Genomic DNA, 24583 nt, shown 5'->3' on the forward strand with positions numbered 1-24583 from the left:
TGTTCTTTGATTTGTATTACATTAATTATCAAATGATTTACTGAGATTAAATGATTTTCATTAGAAAGTACATGATTCTGTGCAAGTGCCTTTTGTAAATATCACCGAGAAGCATTTTTTTAATATCGTTGCTTAGCAGAAAGGGCAACTAAATCTGGCCAAGAAAGTACTTGTAGCTGAAGGAAACATAAAAAATATTGCTATGCTTATGTTAAGCATTTCTGTTTTGAACACACACACACACACACACACACACACACACAGTGAGTAAAATGAGTGAAACAGGGACAAATAGAAAACATGTAGACGTACTATAAAAAATATTTATTGATCACATAAATAACTATTCATAGTCTTATAAATGACAGTGCATAATAACGGCATTACATGTGTACTGCCACCATTGTACCAGTTAAAGTGATTCTGAAACAGGCAGATGCCATTATGTCATAGATGGCCGAGAAAGTAACTGTATTCATGATCTGCTTTTATGTGTATGATTTTGAAAACAAGGCAAAGGAACATGAAAGAATTAAAAATACTACTTCATCTGTTGGTATTGGATAAAATATGCTCTTTCCATGCAGCTCGGTTCTCTGGCAGAGCAGGACCCCATTCACTGCTTGCTTTCAGATGTTTCACAAGTCTCTGCAAAAGAAAATAAAAATTTAGACAGGGAAGAACATTGTGCTCATGATGTTTCATTATTTTATGGTTATGATGTTTCATAATTTTTTCAGTATTCCATTTTTTTAGTTAGCTTTCAGACAATGAGACTCTAACGGTGTCACAATCATCTCTGAATTTATTTGTGGTTTAATTCACCATTGAAAAATTAGAAAGGTTTCTTTTCAGACTTATCATGTGTACACAATAATTCAGCACTTCCTGTGGATGTGCTGAGAATGGAGGAATTGGTATTTAAGTTGACCTGTATGAGCTTGATCCAATTACTGCCATTGTTACTTAGCAAACAATACTGTTTGGTATAGCAGTGTTTTGTAATTTGTAGCAAGGTGAAGTCAATTTTGATACTACAGAATATTTAAATCATTTTATCTTCGTATGTCACTTCTGCTGTTGCAGAAATGTATAACACCAGTACAAGTAGGAGAAGATGGGATAAAGTGGCCCAGAATGGTGCTGCTGCCTGCCGAGAATTGGTAAAAACTAGTTCTAATACACACTATCATTGTTGTCAGGGAGTTTCACAGTGGACACCTGTTCCATTATTTTTTAAAGAAAATTTTCTGATGTTTCTGTCATCTGATGTAAGGTTAAGTAATTTTTGCTATCTCACTTAAAAGCAGAGTATTACTTTATTTTACAATATCAGCGCTTAAGCAGCATCTTTTGGCTTACAAATGTAATTCCTGTTTCTTTTGATAGTTTTATTTGTGAACCATTTGTGTCGACATGGCATCCAATCATTTTTAATCTGTTTATCCCAGTTAGTTAGTTTCATATTTCAGGCATAATACTGCAGAGTGACTTCTAAATCCTTTTACATAAAAAGTCATAACCTGTTATTCTACCCTTTTGTGATAGTTCAGAATTAATTATCAATTCTTATTTAAAATAATTTTTTGTTATATTTGCCGAAATACAAAAATGTGATTGAAAACTGTCCACTGTAGCCAGATTCTCTCAGATACTATGACATCAAGACCTTAGAAAATATATCTAAATGTTGGACACTGTTGCAATGGAAAATGCAACTGAGGTAATAAAGAATGATAAGACGCCTTCTTCTGCAGCTGTAAAGCAATTTCATGTTCCACGTAATACATTAAAGAGTTACAGGAAAAGATAGAGATGCAGTAGGTTGTAAAAAGACTATGAGAAGCTTATGGAGTAAGCTCAATAAAGGACAAGAAATCTTGTATTGTGATTTATGAATTTACAGTAACTGCATTCCAACTGCAATGCTAATCTAATATTGCATCATTTCAACACACTATGGGAGGCAGCAGGCCAAGACAGCACCCTGATATTAGTCATAGGAACTCCATCTCTGTGGCTAGAGGACAAGCTTTTTAACAAGGTCGATGTGGACAACTTTTTCAATATCCATATAACATTACAAGTGGAACAGAGTGGAAGAAAATATCACTTTTTTTCAACAGACAGTTGCAAGAAAACAGTTTCATCCTACTCACAATATTTATAATGTAGATGAAATCACTGACAATTGAGTCCAAGAACAGCAAAGTGTTTGCACTTAAAGGAAGATTCCAAGCTGTTCGATTTACTTCAGTTGAGAGAGGGTTGCTGTCTATTTTTGGAATATGTGTGTCTGCACTGGTCGCTTAACCCTGTTAGATTGGGAATGTTGGCACTTTATATGGCTTAAGAAAATCACATATAGATTATATTCATTATGTTTTTTTACTTATAAATATTCAGTGTGATACTTTATAACATGTAGATTCTAAATATGCAGTCAGCAATCTTTGCTCAATAACTGTGGTTTTGCAAAAATTCAATTTCCCTTAGTCTCTGTTTTACCCACATTCCCCTATGTTTGTTTTATATGCTTCCTTCCTATGAGAGAGAGTTTTTGAGGTGCACAGATTGCATAAATACAGTCTCAGCACATCTCACAGGAAGTGCCAAGATATTGCCCAGGCATAATGACTTTCATATAATTTCTGAACTTTAAATTTGAATGTGTGAAAATGTATGATTAATGCACACTTCAGCAGTCCTAACTTCTACATAGCACACTTCCCCTCTCCATCTGTGTGGGGCATGGGGCATTCTTCAAACGTTAGCTTGTAGCTTAATCAGTCCACAGAGTGTTATTTATCCTATCAAGAAACATGGATGCGCATTTCACGTAGAGGACATGTCTAAAGCACTGAGTTTAATTTTGCTCATATTGTACACAATAGTGGATACAAGTGAACATTGTTAAATTAATTAAGAGTCTTGAAATCTGGAATAAATATATTAGAGAATATAACTTATCTATCTTGATTTTATAGAGAGCCTTGCATGAATGTAAAGTCTCCTGTTCAGTTACATATTTGAAGCTATCAATTTCTGGATGGTTTACTCGAAAACTCGAGTTTCAAGTACATAACACATATAGTTCCTAATCCAATAGCTTGACATGTACATGTGCTTCAGAACCACAAAGTTTTTGTTTCCCAGGTTGTCAATGTTGGTTTGATGTTTATTTTTCCAGTAGTAATTCAGTATAGGCTGGTGTGCAACAGTGCCTTATCCATACATGATTCTTTTACAGTTATGTAGTGAAACAGTGGTATGTTTCCTCACACAGCATGTAGTTTGCTGATAGAGGAAACAAATGTTAACAATATTGGGGAAATTGTGAGAGAAAGATGTTGTTGTTGTTGTGGTCTTCAGTCCTGAGACTGATTTGATGCAGCTCTCCATGCTACTCTATCCTGTGCAAGCTTTTTCATCTCCCAGTACCTACTGCAACCTACATCCTTCTGAATCTGCTTAGTGTAGTCATCTCTTGGTCTCCCTCTACGATTTTTACCCTCCACACTGCCCTCGAATACTAAATTGGTGATCCCTTGATGCCTCGGAACATGTCCTACCAACCGATCCCTTCTTCTGGTCAAGTTGTGCCACAAACTTCTCTTCTCCCCAATCCTATTCAATACTTCCTCATTAGTTATGTCATCTACCCATCTAATCTTCAGCATTCTTCTGTAGCACCACATTTCAAAAGCTTCTATTCTCTTCTTGTCCAAACTACACTCCTGGAAATGGAAAAAAGAACACATTGACACCGGTGTGTCAGACCCACCATACTTGCTCCGGACACTGCGAGAGGGCTGTACAAGCAATGATCACATGCACGGCACAGCGGACACACCAGGAACCACGGTGTTGGCCGTCGAATGGCGCTAGCTGCACAGCATTTGTGCACCGCTGCCGTCAGTGTCAGCCAGTTTGCCGTGGCATACGGAGCTCCATCGCAGTCGTTAACACTGGTAGCAATCCGTGACAGCGTGGACGTGAACCGTATGTGCAGTTGACGGACTTTGAGCGAGGGCGTATAGTGGGCTTGCGGGAGGCCGGGTGGACATACCGCCGAATTGCTCAATTGGGGCGTGAGGTCTCCACAGTACATCGATGTTGTCGCCAGTGGTCGGCGGAAGGTGCACGTGCCCGTCGACCTGGGACCGGACCGCAGCGACGCACGAATGCACGCCAAGACCGTAGGATCCTACGCAGTGCCGTAGGGGACCGCACCGCCACTTCCCAGCAAATTAGGGACACTGTTGCTCCTGGGGTATCGGCGAGGACCATTCGCAACCGTCTCCATGAAGCTGGGCTACAGTCCCGCACACCGTTAGGCCATCTTCCGCTCATGCCCCAACATCGTGCAGCCCACCTCCAGTGGTGTCGCGACAGGCGTGAATGGAGGGATGAATGGAGACGTGTCGTCTTCAGGGATGAGAGTCGCTTCTGCCTTGGTGCCAATGATAGTCGTATGTGTGTTTGGCGCCGTGCAGGTGAGCGCCACAATCAGGACTGCATACGACCGAGGCACACAGGGCCAACACCCGGCATCATGGTGTGGGGAGCGATCTCCTACACTGGCCGTACACATCTGGTGATCGTCGAGGGGACACTGAATAGTGCACGGTACATTCAAACCGTCATCGAACCCATCGTTCTATCATTCCTAGACCGGCAAGGGAACTTGCTGTTCCAACAGGACAATGCACGTCCGCATGTATCCCGTGCCACCCAACGTGCTCTAGAAGGTGTAAGTCAACTACCCTGGCCAGCAAGATCTCCGGATCTGTCCCCCATTGGGCATGTTTGGGACTGGATGAAGCGTCGTCTCACGCGGTCTGCACGTCCAGCACGAACACTGGTCCAACTGAGGCGCCAGGTGGAAATGGCATGGGAAGCCGTTCCACAGGACTACATCCAGCATCTTTACGATCGTCTCCAAGGGAGAATAGCAGCCTGCATTGCTGCGAAAGGTGGATGTACACTGTACTAGTGCCGACATTGTGCATGCTCTGTTGCCTGTGTCTATGTGACTGTGGTTCTGTCAATGTGATCATGTGATGTATCTGACCCCAGGAATGTGTCAATAAAGTTTCCCCTTCCTGGGACAATGAATTCACGGTGTTCTTATTTCAATTTCCAGGAGTGTATTTATCGTCCAAGTTTCACTTCCATACATGGCTACACTCCATACAAATACTTTCAGAAATGACTTCCTGACACTTAAATCTATACTCGATGTTAACAAATTTATCTTCTTCAGAAACGCTTTCCTTCCCATTGCCAGTCTACATTTTATATCCTCTCTATTTCGACCATCATCTGTTATTTTGCTCCCTAAATAACAAAACTCCTTTACTACTTTAAGTGTCTCATTTCTTAATCTAATTCCCTCAGCAGCACCCGACTTAATTCGAGTAGATTCTATTATCTTCGTTTTGCTTTTGTTGATGTTCATCTTATATTCTCCTTTCAAGACACTATCCATTCCATTCAACTGCTCTTCAAAGTCCTTTGCTGTCTCTGACAGAATTACGATGTCATCGGCGAACCTCAAAGTTTTTATTTCTTCTCCATGGATTTTAATACCTACTCCGAATTTTTCTTTTGTTTCCTTTATTGCTTGCTCAATATACAGACTGAATATCATATGGGAGAGGCTACAACCCTGTCTCACTCTCTTCCCAACCACTGCCTCCCCTTCATGTCCCTTGACTCTTACAACTGCCATCTTGTTTCTGTACAAATTGTAAATAGCCTTTCGCTCCCTGTATTTTACCCCTGCCACCTTTAGAATTTGAAAGAGAGTATTCCAGTCAACATTGTCAAAAGCTTTCTCTAAGTCTATGAATGCTAGAAATGTAGGTTTGCCTTCCCTTAATCTTTCTTCTAAGTTAAGTCGTAAGGTCAGTATTGCCTCACGTGTTCCAACATTTCTACGGAATCCAAACTGATCTTCCCCGAGGTTGGCTTCTACTAGTTTTTCCATTCGTCTGTAAAGAATTCGTGTTAGTATTTTGCAGCTGTGGCTTATTAAACTGATAGTTTGGTTATTTTCACATCTGTCAACACCTGATTTCTTTGGGATTGGAATTATTATATTCTTCTTGAAGTCTGCGGGTATTTTACCTGTTTCATACATCTTGTTCACCAGATGGTAGAGTTTTGTCAGGACTGGCTCTCCCAAGGCCGTCAGTAGTTCTAATGGAATGTTGTCTACTCCCGGGGCCTTGTTACGACTCAGGTCTTTCAGTGCTCTGTCAAACTATTCACGCAGTATTGTATCTCCCATTTCATCTTCATCCACATCCTCTTCCATCTGCATAATATTGTCCTCAAGTACATTGTCCTTGTATAGACCCTCTATATACTCCTTCCACCTTTGTGCTTTCCCTTCTTTGCTAAGAACTGGGTTTCCTTTTGAGCTCTTGATGTTCATACAAGTGGTACTCTTATCTCCAAAGGTCTGCTTAATTTTACTGTAGGCAGTATCTATCTTACCCCTAGTGAGATAAGCCTCTACATCCTTACATTTGTCCTCTAGCCATCCCTGCTTAGCCATTTTGCACTTCCTGTCGATCTCATTTTTGAGACGTTTGTATTCCTTTTTGCCTGCTTCATTTACTGCATTTTTATATTGTCTCCTTTCATCAATTACATTCCATATTTCTTCGGTTACCCAAGGATTTCTACTAGCCCTCGTCTTTTTACCTACTTGATTACTTGCTGCCTTCACTACTTCATCCTTCAAAGTTACCCATTCTCCTTCTACTGTATTTGTTTCCCCCATTCCTGTCAATTGTTCCCTTACTCTCTCTCTGTAATCTTCAGTTCATAACCAATAGATTGTGGTCAGAGTCCACATCTGCCCCTGGAAATGTCTTACAATTTAAAACCTGGTTCCTAAACCTCTGTCTTACCATTATATAATCTATCTGATACCTTTTAGTATCTCCAGGGTTCTTCCATGTATACAACCTTCTTTCATGATTCTTAAACCAAGTATTAGCTATGATTAAGTTGTGCTCTGTGCAAAATTCTACCAGGAGGCTTCCTCTTTCATTTCTCTCCCCCAATCCATATTCACCTACTACGTTTCCTTCTCTCCCTTTTCCTACTGCCGAATTCGTCACCCATGACTATTAAATTTTCATCACCCTTCACTATCTGAATAATTTCTTTTATTTCATCATACATTTCTTCAATTTCTTTGTCATCTGCAGAGCTAGTTGGCATATAAACTTGTACTACTGTAGTAGGTGTGGGCTTCGTATCTATCTTGGCTACAATAATGGGTTCACTATGCTGTTTGTAGTAGCTTACCCGCATTCCTATTCATTATTAAACCTACTCCTGCATTACCCCTATTTGATTTTGTGTTTATAACCCTGTAGTTACCTGACCAGAAGTCTTGTTCCTCCTGCCACTGAACTTCACTAATTCCCACTATATCTAACTTTAACCTATCCATTTCCCTTTTTAAATTTTCTAACCTACCTGCCCGATTAAGGGATCTGACATTCCGCGCTCCGATCCGTGGAACGCCAGTTTTCTTTCTGCTGATAACGACATCCTCTTGAGTAGTCCCCGCCCAGAGATCCGAATGGGGGACTATTTTACCTCCGGAATATTTTACCCAAGAGGACGCCATCATCATTTAATCATACAGTAAAGCTGCATGCCCTCGGGAAAAGTTACGGCCATAGTTTCCCCTTGTTTTTAGACGTTCGCAGTACCAGCACAGCAAGGCCGTTTTGGTTAGCGTTACAAGGCCAGATCAGTCAATCATCCAGACTGTTGCCCTTGCAACTACTGAAAAGGCTGCTGCCCCTCTTCAGGAACCACACGTTTGTCTGGCCTCTCAACAGATACCCCTCCGTTGTGGTTGCACCTACGGTACGGCTATCTGTATCGCTGAGGCACGCAAGCCTCCCCACCAACAGCAAGGTCCATGGTTCATGGGGGGAGGGAGGGAAAGATATCTTATTGAAAAACTTCAGTGTGCAACTGTAAAATGAACTTAATTTTGTGTTTTTTTGAAGTACAAGCCCATAGATGATAGTAAAATTATTGTTGAAACTAGTTTAGGGACAACGAATCAGTCAGTTGCGTATTCACTAGACTTACATTCAGGAGGGTGACAGTTCAAACGTATATCCTGCTATCCAGATTTAGGTTTCCCATGATTACCCCAAACTGCTTCAGGCAAATGCCGGGAATGGTGCCTCTGAAAGGGCACAGCTGATTTTTTTCCCCATCCTTACACACACTCAGAGCTTTTGCTCCATCTCTCATGATCTCGATGCTGACGGGATGATAAACTCAGTATTCTATCCTTCCTTCAGTAGCATGTTCCATGAATTTAAATTGTGACCTTTCAGTGTGATTTCAATTTAGTCATTGTACAATTATAGTAAACTTTCTCAAGGATAAAATGGTAACATGCTGAACATTTTTAGGTTCTGTGGCTTAGCCTATAAAAGCAAAACCCTTAACGGATCACTTTGTTGTGACTTCTGAAATTTTCCCAACATATTTCTTCTTCCAGTAATTTTTGGGTTTGCAGCTGTAACCCATCAACATTCTGCCATGATATTTTGGCCCAGAGACGTCTGACCATCCTCAGGTGAGTATATGAAGTACTGAAGAGACCTGATGCAGTCATGGTATTTATAGTGAATTCTGAGCATGCAAATTGTACTGGCTGTTGATGGTGCATGCATTAGGAGGTGATATGCTTGAGGCAGCGAAGTTGTGTGCGCTGCCCTCAGTGGTGAAGTAAGAACAAACTAATCACTGAGTATCGACTGAGCATGTCGATTCCGTTGTGATCGCATCATTTTAATAATAGGGTTCCAATTTTTATCAAGCTGAAAGTCATTGTCACAATTCCTTGAATTATCAGCAAGACATATTTCCATGTATTTTTTAATTAGAGTCCCAGAAGCTGGAAACCAGTGTTAATATTTTGCTATTATTGTATGCCATTGAATGTTCCATGGAAATGCAATATTCTGCCACTGCTGATTTTAAAGGTTGCCACAGAGGGGTGTGTCTTCCATGTTCTACACAGTGTTCCTGGACTGTTTGTGTCATCTGACCTATGTATGCAGAGCCACACTCACAGGGAATTTTATAAACACCCGCCTTCCTGAGTTGTAAATCGTCTTTAACTGATCCAATTAAGGGCCTGCTCTTTGCCGTGATGGATGGAAGTTGACATTAATATTATTATTCCTAAGCAATCTGCCTATTTTAGAAGACAAGTTCCCAGCATATGGAAGGAACACAGTTGATTTAGTTCTCATTAGTCTCCTCAGAGTGTTGCTTCTTGTTATTATAATTGTGCATGCCTTTCCATATTTGACGCAAAGTATAGCCATTTTCTTTAAAAACCCTTTAAAAACCTTCTCCAGATCCATTAATTCTTCAAGAAGGCTATCAGCATCAGAAATTACCTGGGTCCAATGAATTAAAGTACTGAGAATACCAGTGGTTTGTGCGGGCTGATGGCAGCTAGACGGCTGAAGATGTAGCTCTGTATGTGTGGGTTTTCTGTGTACAGAATGACCCAAAGGCCCATCTTTCTCAATCTGCATAGTAAACTTGATGTTCTCATGTAAAGAGTTCAAATAATAAAGGAATTTTTCCAGTTCTAGTCTGCCATGAGGCCATACAACAAAAGTGTCACGTACATGCCGCCAGAAAACCATAGGCTTTAAGACGGCAGACTCAGTACTTTAATTCATTGGGCCCATATAATTTCAGATGCTGATAGCTTTCATGAAGAATTAATGCTTCTGGAGAAGGTTTATAAAAGAGAATGACTATACTTCGCATCAAATATGGAAGGCAATGCACAATTATAATAGCAAGAAGCAACACTCTGAGGAGACTAATGAGAACTGTAAATCAACTGCGTTCCTTCCATATGCTGGGAACTTGTCTTCTAAAATAGGCAGATTGCTTAGGAAGAATAATATTGATGTCATCTTCCATCCACCAGCAAAGAGCAGGGTTTTAGTTAAATCTATTAAAGACAATTTACAATTGAAGAAGGTGGATGTTTGTAAAATTCCCTGTGAGTGTGGCTCTGCATATATAGGCCAGACAACACGAACAATCCAGGAATGCTGTGTAAAACACGAAAGACACACCCATCTGTGGCAACCTTTAAAATCAGCCGTGGCAGAACATAGCATTTCCATGGGATATTCAATGGAATACAATAATACCAAAATTTTAGCACTTGTTTCCAGCTTCTGGAACTCTGTAATTAAAAAAATCTGTGGAAATAGGTCTTGCTGTTAATCTAATGGATTGTGATAACAGCTCTCAGCTTGATAAAAATTGGAATCCTATTATTGAAATGATGTAGTTACAATGGAATCGAAATGCTCAATCAATACTCAGTGATTAGCTTGTTCTTACTTCACCACTGAGGTCAGCACACACAACTTGGCTGCCTCGCACATGTCACCTACTAATGCACGCGCTGTAAACTGCCAGTAAGATACGCGTGCACGGAATTCACTGTAAATACCATGGCTGCGTCAGGTCTCTTCAGTACTTTGTCTACTCACCTGAAGATGGCCAGACGTCTCTGGGCGGAAATATCGTAGCAGAATGTTGATGGGATCCAGCTGTAAACCTGAAAATTACTGGATCACTTTGTTTCTCTGTCCGTCCATTTGTTAAGAACCCTTTTTCTCAGGAATAGGTAGACATAGGACGTTCAAATTTTTGTCATGCATTAAGGTCTGTGGTCCCTTGGCAGTGTAAAATTTTAAGTGTCTATGTCAGTTCAGTCAAAAGATTCGGCCATTTATGTCACATATATGGATACTCAGAAACTTACTTGTCAAAACCAGTAGGATGTTTTTCGTTGGCCTAGAATCGTGAAATTTGGCAAAAAGCAAAGTTTCACAGTACAAGTAAATCTGAAACTTGTTACAGTTAGCCAAGAGTGCTAATGCGCTGCTTCCTGGACTCGGGTAGGCCCGCCGACCCTGGGTTGAATCTGCCTGGTGGATTAACGATGAGGGCCAGGGTGAGGTTTTTTGGTGGTTTTCCACATTCTACAAGGTGAATACTGGGCTGGTCCCCACATCCCACCTCAGTTACATGACTCACATACATTTGAAAATGTTTGCACTCTTTCATGGTTTACACTGGACGCAGACAGCTGGAGTACATTAATTCCGTCCCGGAGGGGGCCGGGAGGGGGGGGGGGGGGAGGGGGGGGGGGGGAGGGGAACGCATCTGGCCACCCTCTGGCACTAACATCGCCACATCCATAGTAACAAGCCTGACCCTGCCCTGGACTGGGACAAAGTCCCAAAGGAAATGATGATGGTATCACATAAAAACATCTTTTTTTGCCCTTTGAACATACATTGCATTCACGAACTGTCAAAAACATAATAGAGGAACATTACTTCGAGCAAACATAAAATGTAAGTTGTAGTTATTTTTAGTGAGGAAATAAGAAAATATTTTATTGAATCTTCTATATCTACATATATAAACTGAAGTACCATGCTCATTTCTTTTTGTACATCCAGGCTAGCCTGAGGAACTACTGTAGAGTATTTTATACAGTCTTGGAACTCCTGGGACTGATAACTTGCCAGTATCTATATTGAAAACAAGCAATAATCCTCAAGATTCTTGATTTCCATGTCCAATTTCTCTCTTGTATTTTTCTATTTTTCTTTTGATATACACTTAACTATCACAAGTGCATGTGTGTGCGCACATGCCCACACACTCACTCTCACTCACATTCACACTACTGCACATTCAGAAATTCCTCTATGAAGTAAAAGTTGTTATCAAGGAGATACGCTTTCAGTTTGTGTTTGATGTTAGTTTTACGATCTGCTACCTGCTACCTGCCACCTGTGGCCGCACTTGAGTATCAGTAGTTTTGTTTGTCCTAAAGTGTTTACCTGGTTGCTTGTTTGGGTAAGCACAGCTTGTGAAGCGCCCCCTCTCCTTCCGCCTGGTTAGCACACTGGACTCGCATTCGGGAGGACGACGGTTCAATCCCGTCTCCGGCCATCCTGATTTAGGTTTTCCGTGATTTCCCTAAATCGTTTCAGGCAAATGCTGGGATGGTTCCTTTGAAAGGGCACGGCCGATTTCCTTTCCAATCCTTCCCTAACCCGAGCTTGCGCTCCGTCTCTAATGAACTCGTTGTCGACGGGACGTTAAACACTAACCACCACCACCATCTCCTTCCGTCACCCTCCCTCCTTCCCTTACCAACTGCCCTAACATACCATGACATTTCACAGTGTTAGTATGGAAAAATGGATTAAACATGATGACAGTTGTGTGAGCATTGTATGGATTAAACATGATGACAGTTGTGTGAGCATTGTATTCTGCCTGTGATCACATGCCAATAATATGGGGATATATCCTTATTGGCCAGGAGATCCTGTATGGCATGTTTGGCCGATTGGTGCAAGTCTTTTTATTGGATGTTAGTTCGGCAGCTTGCTTGCCAATGATTAGGACAGCACAGACACCTAGTCCTGAGTAGAGAAATACCGCCTGGGCCAGGAATCAAACCCGAGACCTATTGATGAAGGTCACAAAGCTAACCAAAAGACCATGAGCTGTGGGCGCATATAAGTAGTTTTGTTATGATGAGTGCTGATGATGGTTAATGCTGATGATGGTTAGTGCTGGTGATGGTTAGTGCTGGTGATGGTTAGTGCTGGTGATGGTTAGTGCTGGTGATGGTTAGTGCTGGTGATGGTTAGTGCTGGTGATGGTTAGTGGTGGTCTTGATGGTTAGTGGTGGTGGTGATGGTGGGTGGTGGTGGTGATGGTGGGTGGTGATGGTGAGTGGTGGTGGTGATGGTGAGTGGTGGTGGTGGTGATATGATAAAGCTCAAAAGTCAAAGGATAAATAGCTTTTTCAAAAAGGAGTTATTGTTCCATATTTTGTGTTATATGCTTCAAATCAATAAATATCTTCTTCTACACCCTTTCTAAAATAACTTACATTCTTCCTGTGTTCAAGCTATGAGCATAACAAATTTGATCAAAGCGGTTCATTGGTTCTGTCATGAAAGTGTAACAGACAGCTACTTTACATTTATAATATTTTATAATAACAGTGAGGACTAAGTGTTTGTATCAGTATAGTTCAACAGATCCCATGTTGTTCAGCAGATGCAAATAGTCCAGCATAGGTCAAATGTAGACTGACTTGGTAAAAATATGAGATACTTGGTATTGGACACACTGTGAAGTTCTCATGCAGTATGTTACAATATTAAGTAATATCAGCTGACTTTTGTGGATATTTTCTTTTTTAAAAAACTGTTTTTATTGGGAGCCATTGATTCTGCTGCAAGATGCTTCAGTGCACAGTTGTTTCTGATTTCTCAGAAGCACAAAAAGTTAACTTTTCTTTCAGAATTCTATAGAAATCTTGAGCATCTCAATTGGGAGTACAACCCATCGCAAAATAAAAAAAATGAAATTGTAACTGTATGTAAGAATTGTATGTTATTTCTTTTATTGAATATGAGTTACAGGGTGTTTGTTTTATTTTCTTTGCCCCAGAATTTCTTCACAGAAAGAAACAGTTGTCATAAAATGATTTTTGTCTTTGGGAATATGAATACCCTAACTCATCTCCCCCACCTGCCTCCCATTGGTTTTCATGCCCCTTTTTACTGAAAGCTTTTTGTTATGGAAATCAGTTAATCATGTAATTATTAAGATGATACAAATTTTGAATGTTTAAATGTGTGTCATGAAAGTTGTTTCTACTTACCTGATGTATACTTCCTTTCCCAGTGAGGAAGATTTTATAAACTGCATACCCTGGGATAAAGATCATTGAAGAGACAGCAGACATCCATCCTGTTGCAATGGCCCAGTCTGGATATTCAATATTGTTGTAGGAAATTCGTGTGTTGAAAACTATTGTTGTGATGAAGATGAACTAGAACAGCGAACCCACATTGTTAGCCTAACTGTTGTTGTTACAAATGGATTATAATTCAGATAATTATTCATTATTACCGTTAGAATGCAGGGAGTGATGTACTTCCAACAGATTTTCCACCATATCTGAACCTTTTCATTCATCATAAATTCTATGTCTTGACAAAAATTTTCACAACCTGTAAATATGGTTGACATTTGTTAAGAGAAAATCAGTAAGATAATATAAGGGGCAGTGAAAACTTAAAAACTGTTGAATGTGAACTTGTTTAGCCTGTTTATTGAAAAGCAATATGGTGTACAGAGTATGGCATCTGAATTGGCACTAGTTGCTGTTTGAATTTGCCCACTAGCTCACATCTTTGGGGTACGCTATTTCGTGATGAAGTTTGGTATTCTCATCAGTTAAATAGTTGTAAACAAGAAATGACTCTACCAACATAAGTTTGGAGATTAACTAATGAATTGCAATTAAACATGTCATATTGTTAGCCAGCTACCACTTAAAATTCTAAAATTCTTAATTTAATCATTTATGTAAAATCAACTGTTTTCGGCATCGCTAGGAATTTGTTGAGGAGTCTAGTGCCCAAATGCTGCTTGGAAAACAAAAATTAGTTGTTGCTTCTTTGAAGTACATTGTACTGATTGACTTCAGGTCCTGTTGTGGTTTTTTAGCTAGTTTCCAATTGGTTGGCATTGTTTTGAGTGATGGTGATACTGTACCATTTCATTTTTCATACAGATTGAAAATGTCAAAAGACACATGCTAGTGTTTGATTGTAGTAATCCTGAAGGCTGAAAGAAAAAGAGTCTGGTGATATACATGTACAGCACTCTTGCACATACAACAAGTTTTGTGCCAAACTGATTTGGACGTCATCTCGTTTCGGTCAGACGAGTGTTGTTCTCCCATTAAGGTAATTTTTTGTGCTTATAAAATTTGTTTTATTGCTCTGAAGGTTGCTCCTTCCCCTTTCTTGCTGGATTTCAAAAGTCATTCTGATTTCATTCAAGAGTTAAATATTGAAACAAAAAGTGTAACCACAAAATAGCTATCAACTTCCTAGTGTAGAATTATTCTTCCACATGTGTCCTCAGTGCCATATCCTATATCTTTCTAGTATCTCTTTTCCTTCCATCTCTTCAAAGACAGATATAAATAATTTTACATTGCAGTCCACTTGGGTTAACATTTTCTCTACCTTTTCGAGAATGTTATCACTCTATGGCAGAAAGATGTCTACACTAAGTTTCCAATTCTGAGAAGAGTCTCCAGTACTATGATGCAGAAAAAGATTATAGATAGCGAATCCACAAAAGAACCACCCACTCTCCATCAATATGACTAAATTCTCCCCAAATCTTTGTTTCATTTTCATTATACTCATAATTACATTTTCTATTCAAAACTGTTTCCTGATCTTTTTTTCCCTTTCCTGTCTCTCCTTGTAGTTCTCAACATGCTAGCTTGCTGACCAACCTTTTTAATAGTTTTCATGTTAAAAGTCCACATTTTATGAATTTATAATTATGTACAAAAAAGACTAAAATGGTCCATTAAAACAATCAGTTTTATTGACATAAACTAAAAAATGAAAATAAACACTGACTTTTGTAAACTTTCCACTTCAGAAGCGTTGGAAGCTTAGTTTTGAAAACCCAATTTAGTTTACCAAAAAAACTCCTAACCCTTTTTAGTTTTCTGTTTAATTTTTTCCGTATCATATCTTAAGCATCTCTAAATACAAAAACTCATCAACTGAGTCAGTGCCATCATCGTTAATTTGTAGTGTTTTCTTTTCATTGTGTTTGCTTTACATTATTTTATTCTTATTACGATAAATTTTTAGATGTAGTGTCAGACTTCCTTTAATAAATTCTTCCATTAATTATTGAAGTTCAAAACACTAAAGGATAATGGTATATTATGCGGTATCCCCTTCAGAAGGAAGCGTGCCTGTTGGCTTCATTAAAATCTAATTATATTTCCAGTATTGGGTAAGTGTAGTCCTTCACAGGCATTTCGTAGATGATTTTTGAGTTGTATTAATTGCTCAAATTTTAACCATTTCTATTGAAACCCTGGCAGCTACAGATGCCTTTCCTTTTTATGTGCCTCATATGGTTTAAAAGACCTCAGCTAGGATTAATTTCCAGTATGCCTTTATTTTCATTATTAACTGCCTTTGTTACTGATTCATCTTTTGCACTATAGAAACATTTAAAGAAGACGTAAATGTTAGCTCAGAATTTTCTGTCAGATACTATCAGTAAACCCTTATTCTGTAAAGTATCGAACTCCCGTGTGCGGTATAAAACGACTTCAAACATATGATTAGTTTACAATGAGTTCATGTGTTCAATATTTAGCATTAAGTCTATAAGCATGAAAATGTCTAGAAAAGATTTGAAATTGCTTGTAAAGTTTGTTGCAAGTTGTAAGTGCTGACATTATGAAACACTAAATGAATATAGTCGGGGTAAACTTCACCCAATTTTAAGCAAAAGCTTGTTTTTCACGCATCTAAATGTCTATGGTGCCATATCTTCTGTTGTATGATTAGATAATTTTGCAGTTACATTCACAGATATATGTGGATAATGTTCTTCAAACTGTTTTGTGGTAGAGGTGGTACTAAATATCTGATGCTGAAGGTTTACTGCGTGAATACATAAAAGTTAGTATGTGATAACTTTTTTCCTTTTGTCATTTTGTGAGGGGCATCAGTGAGAAAAAGTTTCATAAGGTATTGGAATTACATGTAAAGTTTGGTTCAAAAATGGTTCAAATGGCTCTGAGCACTATGGGACTTAACATCTATGGTCATCAGTGCCCTAGAACTTAGAACTACTTAAACCTAACCAACCTAAGGACATCACACAACATCCAGTCATCACAAGGCAGAGAAAATCGCTGATCTTGTCGGGAATTGAACCCAGGAAATGTAAAGTTTGTTGGAACTCACTAAGTGCTGTTATTTTCAAATACTGGATGAATGAACTCCTGGTATTTGTGCACTGTCAGTTGTGCTGCTTCAAGACAAACACACTGTTTCTAACTGCAATACCTGTCATACTGTGTTAAACTTTTACATAAGGTTACACCTCTTAATGATTAGGTTATGACAGCACTTTAAATTTTTATGTTCATTCAATAATTATGCGAAATAATTGAAAATCAAGTTTTTGTTGCCCCTGGTAGCTGTTAGATGGGCAACCTGCATCTGGTTCTGGGTTCTGGGATTGTCGCTTAGTAATACAGATGCTGTTTGCAATCTGTAACTAATAAAATATGGTGCATACCCAATGTAAGTTTCTGTTTTGTTTGTCCATGCTCATATTGTTTTCAATTATTTCTCTTATAAAGTTGTCATTGTATCTAATCACATCCTTCCAAACATACAGGGTGTACATAAAGTCTGGGAGCACTTTCAATTATTTATTGCACAAGAACCAAACATTGTATAGATATAATTCATATGTCATTTTGAAGAGAAACCCTGAAAGTTTATTTTTCTTTTTTCATGTATACCACCAGAGCATAATTTGGTAATTTGCTTATAGTCAGCACTAGTCACAAACACGGAGCTGCTGCGTTGACTGATCGGCCATGCTACAGAATGGGACAGCTGTTTCATGAAACGGCCTCGCTGATCACCAGATCTCATTCCGTGAGACTTATTTATGTGGGGACACATTAAAGATCTGGTGTATGTACCACCTCTACCATGTGATGTAGCAGAGCTCCGGGAGAGAATAAGGGAAGTGACTGCCCCAGTTGATGATGCCATGCTGGGACGGATATGGCAAGAATTCGATTACCGTGTTGACATCTGCCAGGTCACTCATGGTTCGCACATCGAATGTTTGTAAAAAAAACTTTCAGAGTTTCTCTTGAAAATTCAATACATATGACATCTGTGTAATGTTTAGTTCTTGTGCAATAAATTATTGAAAGTGTTCCCGGGTTTTATGTACACCCTGTATTTCTTAATAGTTTTATTTCATCCAACATATTCTGTTATTAGCTTATTATCATTTTCCCAAAACTTTTACCTTTCCTTTAATAGCTGCCCTAGTTCGTTGGAAAATTTCTTTCCTTCTGCTCTTTTCTTAGTGGCAGCTTGTTTTACCATTTGCATAATTAAGTTTGTTACATAATTATTAAGGTTAACTATTTTGTTCTTGTTTTGCAAAATCTGGTTAAGTCCTCTGTCATTATTGCTATTGTATCTGAAGTCCCCCCCCCCCCCCCCAAAAAAAAAAAAAGTTCGCCTGCATAGCTGAGTGGTCACTGGGGCAGAAAGCCATGTGAGGGGCCGAGGTTTGATTCCCAGCAAGGTTGGAGACTTCCTCCGCTCAGAGTCTGAGTGTTGTATTTCATTCTCATCATCAAGCAAGTCACTGAAGTGGTGTCAACAAAAAACTTGCACCAGGTGACCAGTTTACCCAATGGGAAGCCCTCGCCACACAGACGTTCCATTCCCAACTGAAGAACTGTCATTTAGGTTTTACCCTGCTTTCTCACTACAGTTTCTCATTATCAACTTATAGATGGATTTGCCATCATTTATCAGCTTCTGTAAATGTTTGTAAGCCTTGCTGATCGGTCTTGGATTCATTAAATTTATATAATATTGTTGTTAATTTTCTAATTGATTATAAAGTCTGCATCTGAACTCCCTCCTTGCTCAGTTGCTTTGTAATAATATGTTTGTCCTGATCTTAATTCTGTTTGGTCTTCATTTTCCCACTACACCCCATAACCCTACAACACTCCATTTGGTATTATTGAATTTCTCTTTGTGCTTTATTAATCTATCTTTGGATTCCAGAAGTGTGCAATTTATTGTCCCTAGCTTAAAAGTGATAGAAACAGTTGTGTTTTATGGTCCATTTTATTACCATTTTAGGCAAAATCCAAACATCATGTAGCAAGATACGGGTGCAGAAGTAGTTGGGTGTAGCCTGCAGTTACAAGAGTTTCCTCAGTACTCTGCTTCCAATAGTGTCCCACATGATAAGGAATACTGACATCAACAGAACTAAAAACATTTTAATAGTACCCCAACCACTGTACCCAAGGTACAGGTAAACCCTTAGAATTGGGTAACACATATATAATGCTAAACTGCAGCAGAGTTATGCTCACAGCAATCTCAGCTCAGAGTTGAGTGATTCTGAATCTCAGTGTGGAATCAACACAGCATGCCTGCATGTTCATCAAGTGAAGAGCCCTCAAGTTTCTAGCCAGTCACTGGGAAGTAAGTCAGGTTTTGTGTACCTATAATCCAAAGGGTAGCAGAGACTCATCATTTAAAGCTGGTTCTTTAAACTTTGTTAGTTGACTTTCTTGGGATGGTTTCCGTCTATCTTCAAAAGTCTGCCAGTTCAGTTATGCCAACAGCTCAGTGATTCTCTACCATGTGTGAGACAGACGTGTAATCATTTGTGCTGCCCTTCTCTGTATAAGTTCAATATCGTCTGCCAGTCCTGTTTTTATGGGTCCCACACACTTGAGCAGTATTCTAGAATGGGTCATGCTAGTGATTTGTAAGCAATCTCCTTTGTAGGCTGATTGCATTTTGCTAGTATTCTACCAATAAATTGAAGTCTGCTGCTTGCTTTACCCACGAGTGAGCTTATGTGATCATTCCATTTAATATTGTACGAGTTTACATATTCCAGCTGTGATTCACTAATATTGTATTCATAGGATACTGTCTTTATCTTTTGTGAAGTGCACAAGTTTACAGCTTTGAACATTTAAAGCAAGTGTAAGTCATTCCAAGACATTGAAATCTTCTTAAGGTCTGACTGAATATTTGTACAACTTCATTCAGATTGTATTTCACTGTAGATAACTGAATCATCTGCAAAAAGTTTGAAGTTACTATTAATATTGTCTGCTGGGCCATTAATATACAAGATGAACAGCAAGGGACCCAACTTGCTTCCTGGGTACACATGAAGTTAACTTCTATGTCTGTCATGATTCTCCATTGGAGATAACATGCTGCATCCTCCATCCCAAGAAATCCTCAACCCAGTCACATATTTCCTCTGATACCCCATATGATTATACTTTTGAAAATAAGCATAAGTGTGGTACCTTGTTAAATGATTCTTTGATATAATTAGAGGTTTCTCCCAGTTCTTAATAGTCACCTTTTGCAGTTACACAGTTTAATATCTTTTGTTTATTAAGATTGAAATAATAAGACTACAGACAACAGAGAGACAAGCCTCCATTATTTGTATTAAAAGATGCCATGTTTACTTTTCTGTTTCATGATGTATTATTATGCACATCTGAGATGCAGTGTAGTACTAGTCATATTTACCATATATCCATGCTATAGAGATCACTTCAACACTGCAGATGAGAATTACTGATATTGAAGCTGAATACCAGTCCAAAAGCTGCAGGACATACATTCCACCCTAATAAATGGAAAATTCTTACATTTAGTATAACAGAAAGTGCAAATGAGATTTTTTTTAGGTACTTGTTCATTTGTTGAGTGCTTCAGTACTCACATTTGTAATACAGGACAGAGATCCAAGAAACATAACGAAACAGGAAGCCAGTGTTACAATTCTTTTATGTTTTCTCAATACAGGGTATTCATCTGTCACACTTGACATTATTGCTTCTATCTGCACAAACTATTTAAAGAAATTACAATTAATATTGGTCTGTAAATTGATGCAAGAATGTTAATACAAACAAATTGGCAAGTGAAACTTACACAACTGTCCATTCCCAAAAGGTACAACATCACAAAGAAGAGAATTGCCCATAAATGAGGCAGTGGCAGCATAGAAATTGCTTCTGGGTAAGTTACAAACGCCAAGCCTGGACCTAAACTGAAAATTTTGACATGTCATGGAAGTAAACTACAGTATTAAAATGGTTCAGTAACAATAAGTACATCGAAATGGAACAATAAATAAAGTTATAATGCTACAAATTATGGAACATAAGAAGCGAAACCAAATGATTTGAACATTTGTCATAATAATATGTAATATATTATAGTACTAGTATATCATTATGTAATATATTAGATATAATACTAGTATGTCATTACTGTGGCCTTGCTGAAGAAATGTACTGGGCAGTGTGAAAAGACCTTCCTTAATTTTTTAAGATATGCAATAGTGCTATAGTAATTGGTTGAGATTATGAAAAAAGCTTAGTGTAACAAGTGGCAAATTATTTTTAGGTCAGACTGCAGCGCTTGGAAATTATATGAGAGAGGCCAAAGTGAGAAAAAGCTCTGCTTTTGATGGCAGACAAATTCAGGATCCAAATAATAAAACAGTGTGAGAAAACCTCTGGTAGACAAAATTTCAGTACTATGAGCAGATACATTTAAAAAGAAAAATTATATTCCTAGCTATCAGAATAGTTAATAATCTTGAAAGATAGGGAAGGAAGGAGAAAGGTCACTCGGACCCCAGGTTAAGAGGGACTGACCTGTTGTGAGGGCAAAAGGAAACAAAGATGAAAGGAAAACAGAGAAAACAGGATCGCAAAGATTGCACATTGACAAGCACTGTACCACCTCCATTCCATAAACAGGACAGAGTGAGAAGTAAACATGAATTATAGAAATGAGTAGTTCAATTAAGAACTAAGAGAAAAGCAGAAGAACGGATAAAAAAGTACCAAGGAGTGTGTGTGTGTGTGTGTGTGTGTGTGTGTGTGTGTGTGTGTGTGTGTGTGTGTGTTAGTGAGAGAGAGAGAGAGAGAGAGAGAGAGAGAGAGAGAGAGAGAGAGAGAGAGAGAGGAAAAATGAGGCTAAAAAAAGTAAAACAAGATGAAGAAAGCTAATTGAAAATCATGAATGAAAAAGTAAAGAATAAAGAAGAGGTAATAGAGTAAAAGGCTTTGTAAATAAGGAAATGGGATGTGAAAATGTCACACAGCAAGTTCCTATTTCCAAAATTCAGGGTGGTCATTTTTATGCAAAAAGCTGTGCAGTGAATAGCTGTCAGTGTGAAAGTGTTGTTGTTTGTTCATTGAACAGCAACACTCCCTTCCCTACAGAGCAGGCTTTTGAGAAAAGCACATATCTTCCAATAGCAAACATCTTATCACCTACCCCAAACCCCTTGCCAGGTTTAGCAAGTAAGATGGCACAGTGATTAGCAGACTGGACTTGAATTCTGGAGGATGATGGTTAAAATCTGCATTCAGTGATCCAAATTTAGGTTTTCTGTGATTTCTGTAAATTGCTCCAGGCAAATGCTTTGATGGTTTGTATGGAAGGGCATGGTTGATTTCCTTCCTCATCCTGGAACATTATGAGGTTGCTCCATCTGTAATGACCTCAATGTTGACAGTTAAACCCTAATCTCCCTGCCTATGTTCCTTCAGCCAGGTTCTCCTCTCCTGCAACTACCCCACAGAACTCGTCCACAAACAAATCTGTGAGACATATTTTTGTCTCATCCTTTGACAAATACAGTTCCCACATCCAAAAAACTTGGAGAGAGACTATAATGTTCTCTACATCCATGGAATTTGGTAAACCACCTGTTTCACCTGGATCATGCCTCCTCAGGGAACTTAGTCAGCTTTGCCTGAGTTTATTTTTGTGATCCCAGATTTATTGAGCAGGAGGCTGTTGAGGGCCACCAGTTCCTCGTACTTGTAAGTAGTGTGGATACTTCAGTGCCACTGTGTGGTGTAGTGGTGGAATGTTGTGTGTCACACAGAGCGGCAATCTTTGTTTAGCCACCCAGATCACAGGACGACATCCTTTCAGTATGTGCTCATAATTCTTAGAACGAAAAGCCTTGCGGTAGGTTGGGTTGACCACTGGTTGTACCTACCACCCAAAAGAGCTTTACGGGCTACTCCCCCATTGCAATCAACAACAAACCTTAGAATAGTCTTCAGTCACAGGATACAAATGTACATACTATGGTGTCTCTTCTTTTTATATTCAGAAAGCACTGGAGTGCGGAACTATGTCGCTGAAGTCAGTCAAACAGCTAAGAAATGGGGCACTATTAACAGAATTAGGATAGTTCACTGTTGTGGTTGGAAAATTTGCTTAACTCAAGCAAAAGTGATTCCTCCCAACATATTACTATTATTAACACCAGAAAATTTCTGAAAGAATGGTCTTACAAAGGAGTAATAGACACTTGAAATATTTTGGAGCAGGGTCAATGATGAGCTTGAAAAGACTAACACAGGAGGGAACTGAAGCTGCAAATTATTCCAGGAAGAAAAGAAGGTGCAAGAGTGCCTGAGGGGAAAATTATACATATTGATATAACTGTCCCCATTCATAGCATCCTTTGTTTCAGTGGTCGGCACACTTATTGCCAAAGCAAATAAGTCCACTCAGACACAGATCAGCAATGTAAGCATAAAAACATGCTTCTGCAAATATATTTGCAAAGTAGCCACTGTTTGCACTTTGATAATGAGTAGATCAATGGTGTACAAATCTACTAAATAGCAAACTTCACCAAAGAGAGGAACATCACCAAATATGAGAAACAGCCTGTCAAGATGCCTTTCATCACCAACAATGTCATGAAAGACAAAAATCAAGCCAATAAAATAAAAAAATCCTTGGAATGGCAAGACAAAAGCCATTGGACCACCCCAGAATCATTTTGGTCGATGAGTCAGAAGAGGTCCTTGATCCATGGAGGCAATTCATTATGAAGTCCGTTGAAGGGAGCCAATGATTCCATCTTATCCTTCAACTGCCATATGCCTGCAATCTCAACAACAAGTAAAAAAAACCCTCACTGATTAAATATCTCCCAAACTGCAGTGGAACCTGAATGGATTCAGGATTCATATGGAGGAACTGAGACACTTGACACAATGCAGATTTCTGTGACTGTGTTTAAAGAGGTGTATTTTAGAGTGTGTGGCATACCTGTACTAAGAAGTCATCTCCACAGCAAAGACTCTCAGAAGCTCTCAGGAACCTTACTGAACAGCTCCCATGACTGTCCCCCCTTTGTTAATGCATGAAACCTGCCCCCAGGGTTGAGCTGCTGGGAACCTTATGTATTCATAAGTATTCTGAGCTTGAGAAAGAGCACATATTTCAATACTGCTACAGGAGTCTTTCTCTGCCAACAGTGTCTTGATTTGGTGTCCCGCCCACACCAATATTGCTTTAAGGGAAGTGGTTTGTGATTTGTACCGTAGTGACCTCTTCCCTTTCCAGATACATCTGACAGAACAAGCAGTGTCCAGACGCCAGCAAATTCAAAAAGAGTTAGTGGGTGCGTGATAGTCACTGACTTTGTTTGAACATTGAGGCATTGTCTAGATGTGTGTGGATCATGTTATGACAGTGGTATAGTGAGTCACTGATACATTCGTCCCATTGTCTTCAGACCATTTACAAAGACGGGATGTGCCTGTGTGAAGTGAAGAACGTTGACTACAGTGAGAATCAAACTGTGCCTGCTCAGATGCTGATCAACTGCAGAGAACCTTGCATCCTTTCCATTTGAGGACCAAATGTTTCTGTATTGTTAAGGAGAATAACAAGAGATCATGTGAAGAATACTTGAACTCATTTAAAAGCTTCACTAGCTCAGCTCAAGGATGGGACTC

At 39.1% G+C, this 24583-nt stretch overlaps 1 protein-coding gene across 1 annotated transcript in view; it reads right to left on the reverse strand.

The window, feature by feature from the left end:
• Window positions 1-309: 309 nt before the first annotated feature.
• The window catches only part of LOC126272934 (sodium- and chloride-dependent glycine transporter 1-like), a 138331-nt gene continuing 114057 nt past the window's right edge, over window positions 310-24583 (reverse strand). The window contains exons 10-15 of the mRNA XM_049976232.1: window positions 20730-20842; window positions 20518-20646; window positions 20322-20421; window positions 14053-14153; window positions 13802-13972; window positions 310-648 (exon numbers count right to left, since the gene is read on the reverse strand). Of these exons, the coding sequence (XP_049832189.1) occupies window positions 547-648; window positions 13802-13972; window positions 14053-14153; window positions 20322-20421; window positions 20518-20646; window positions 20730-20842 (716 nt within the window). The 3' untranslated portion in view covers window positions 310-546. The remainder of the gene's footprint in view (window positions 649-13801; window positions 13973-14052; window positions 14154-20321; window positions 20422-20517; window positions 20647-20729; window positions 20843-24583) is intronic.

This window comes from Schistocerca gregaria, chromosome 5 (assembly GCF_023897955.1).
Source record: "Schistocerca gregaria isolate iqSchGreg1 chromosome 5, iqSchGreg1.2, whole genome shotgun sequence".
NCBI classification, from domain to species: Eukaryota; Metazoa; Arthropoda; class Insecta; order Orthoptera; family Acrididae; genus Schistocerca; species Schistocerca gregaria.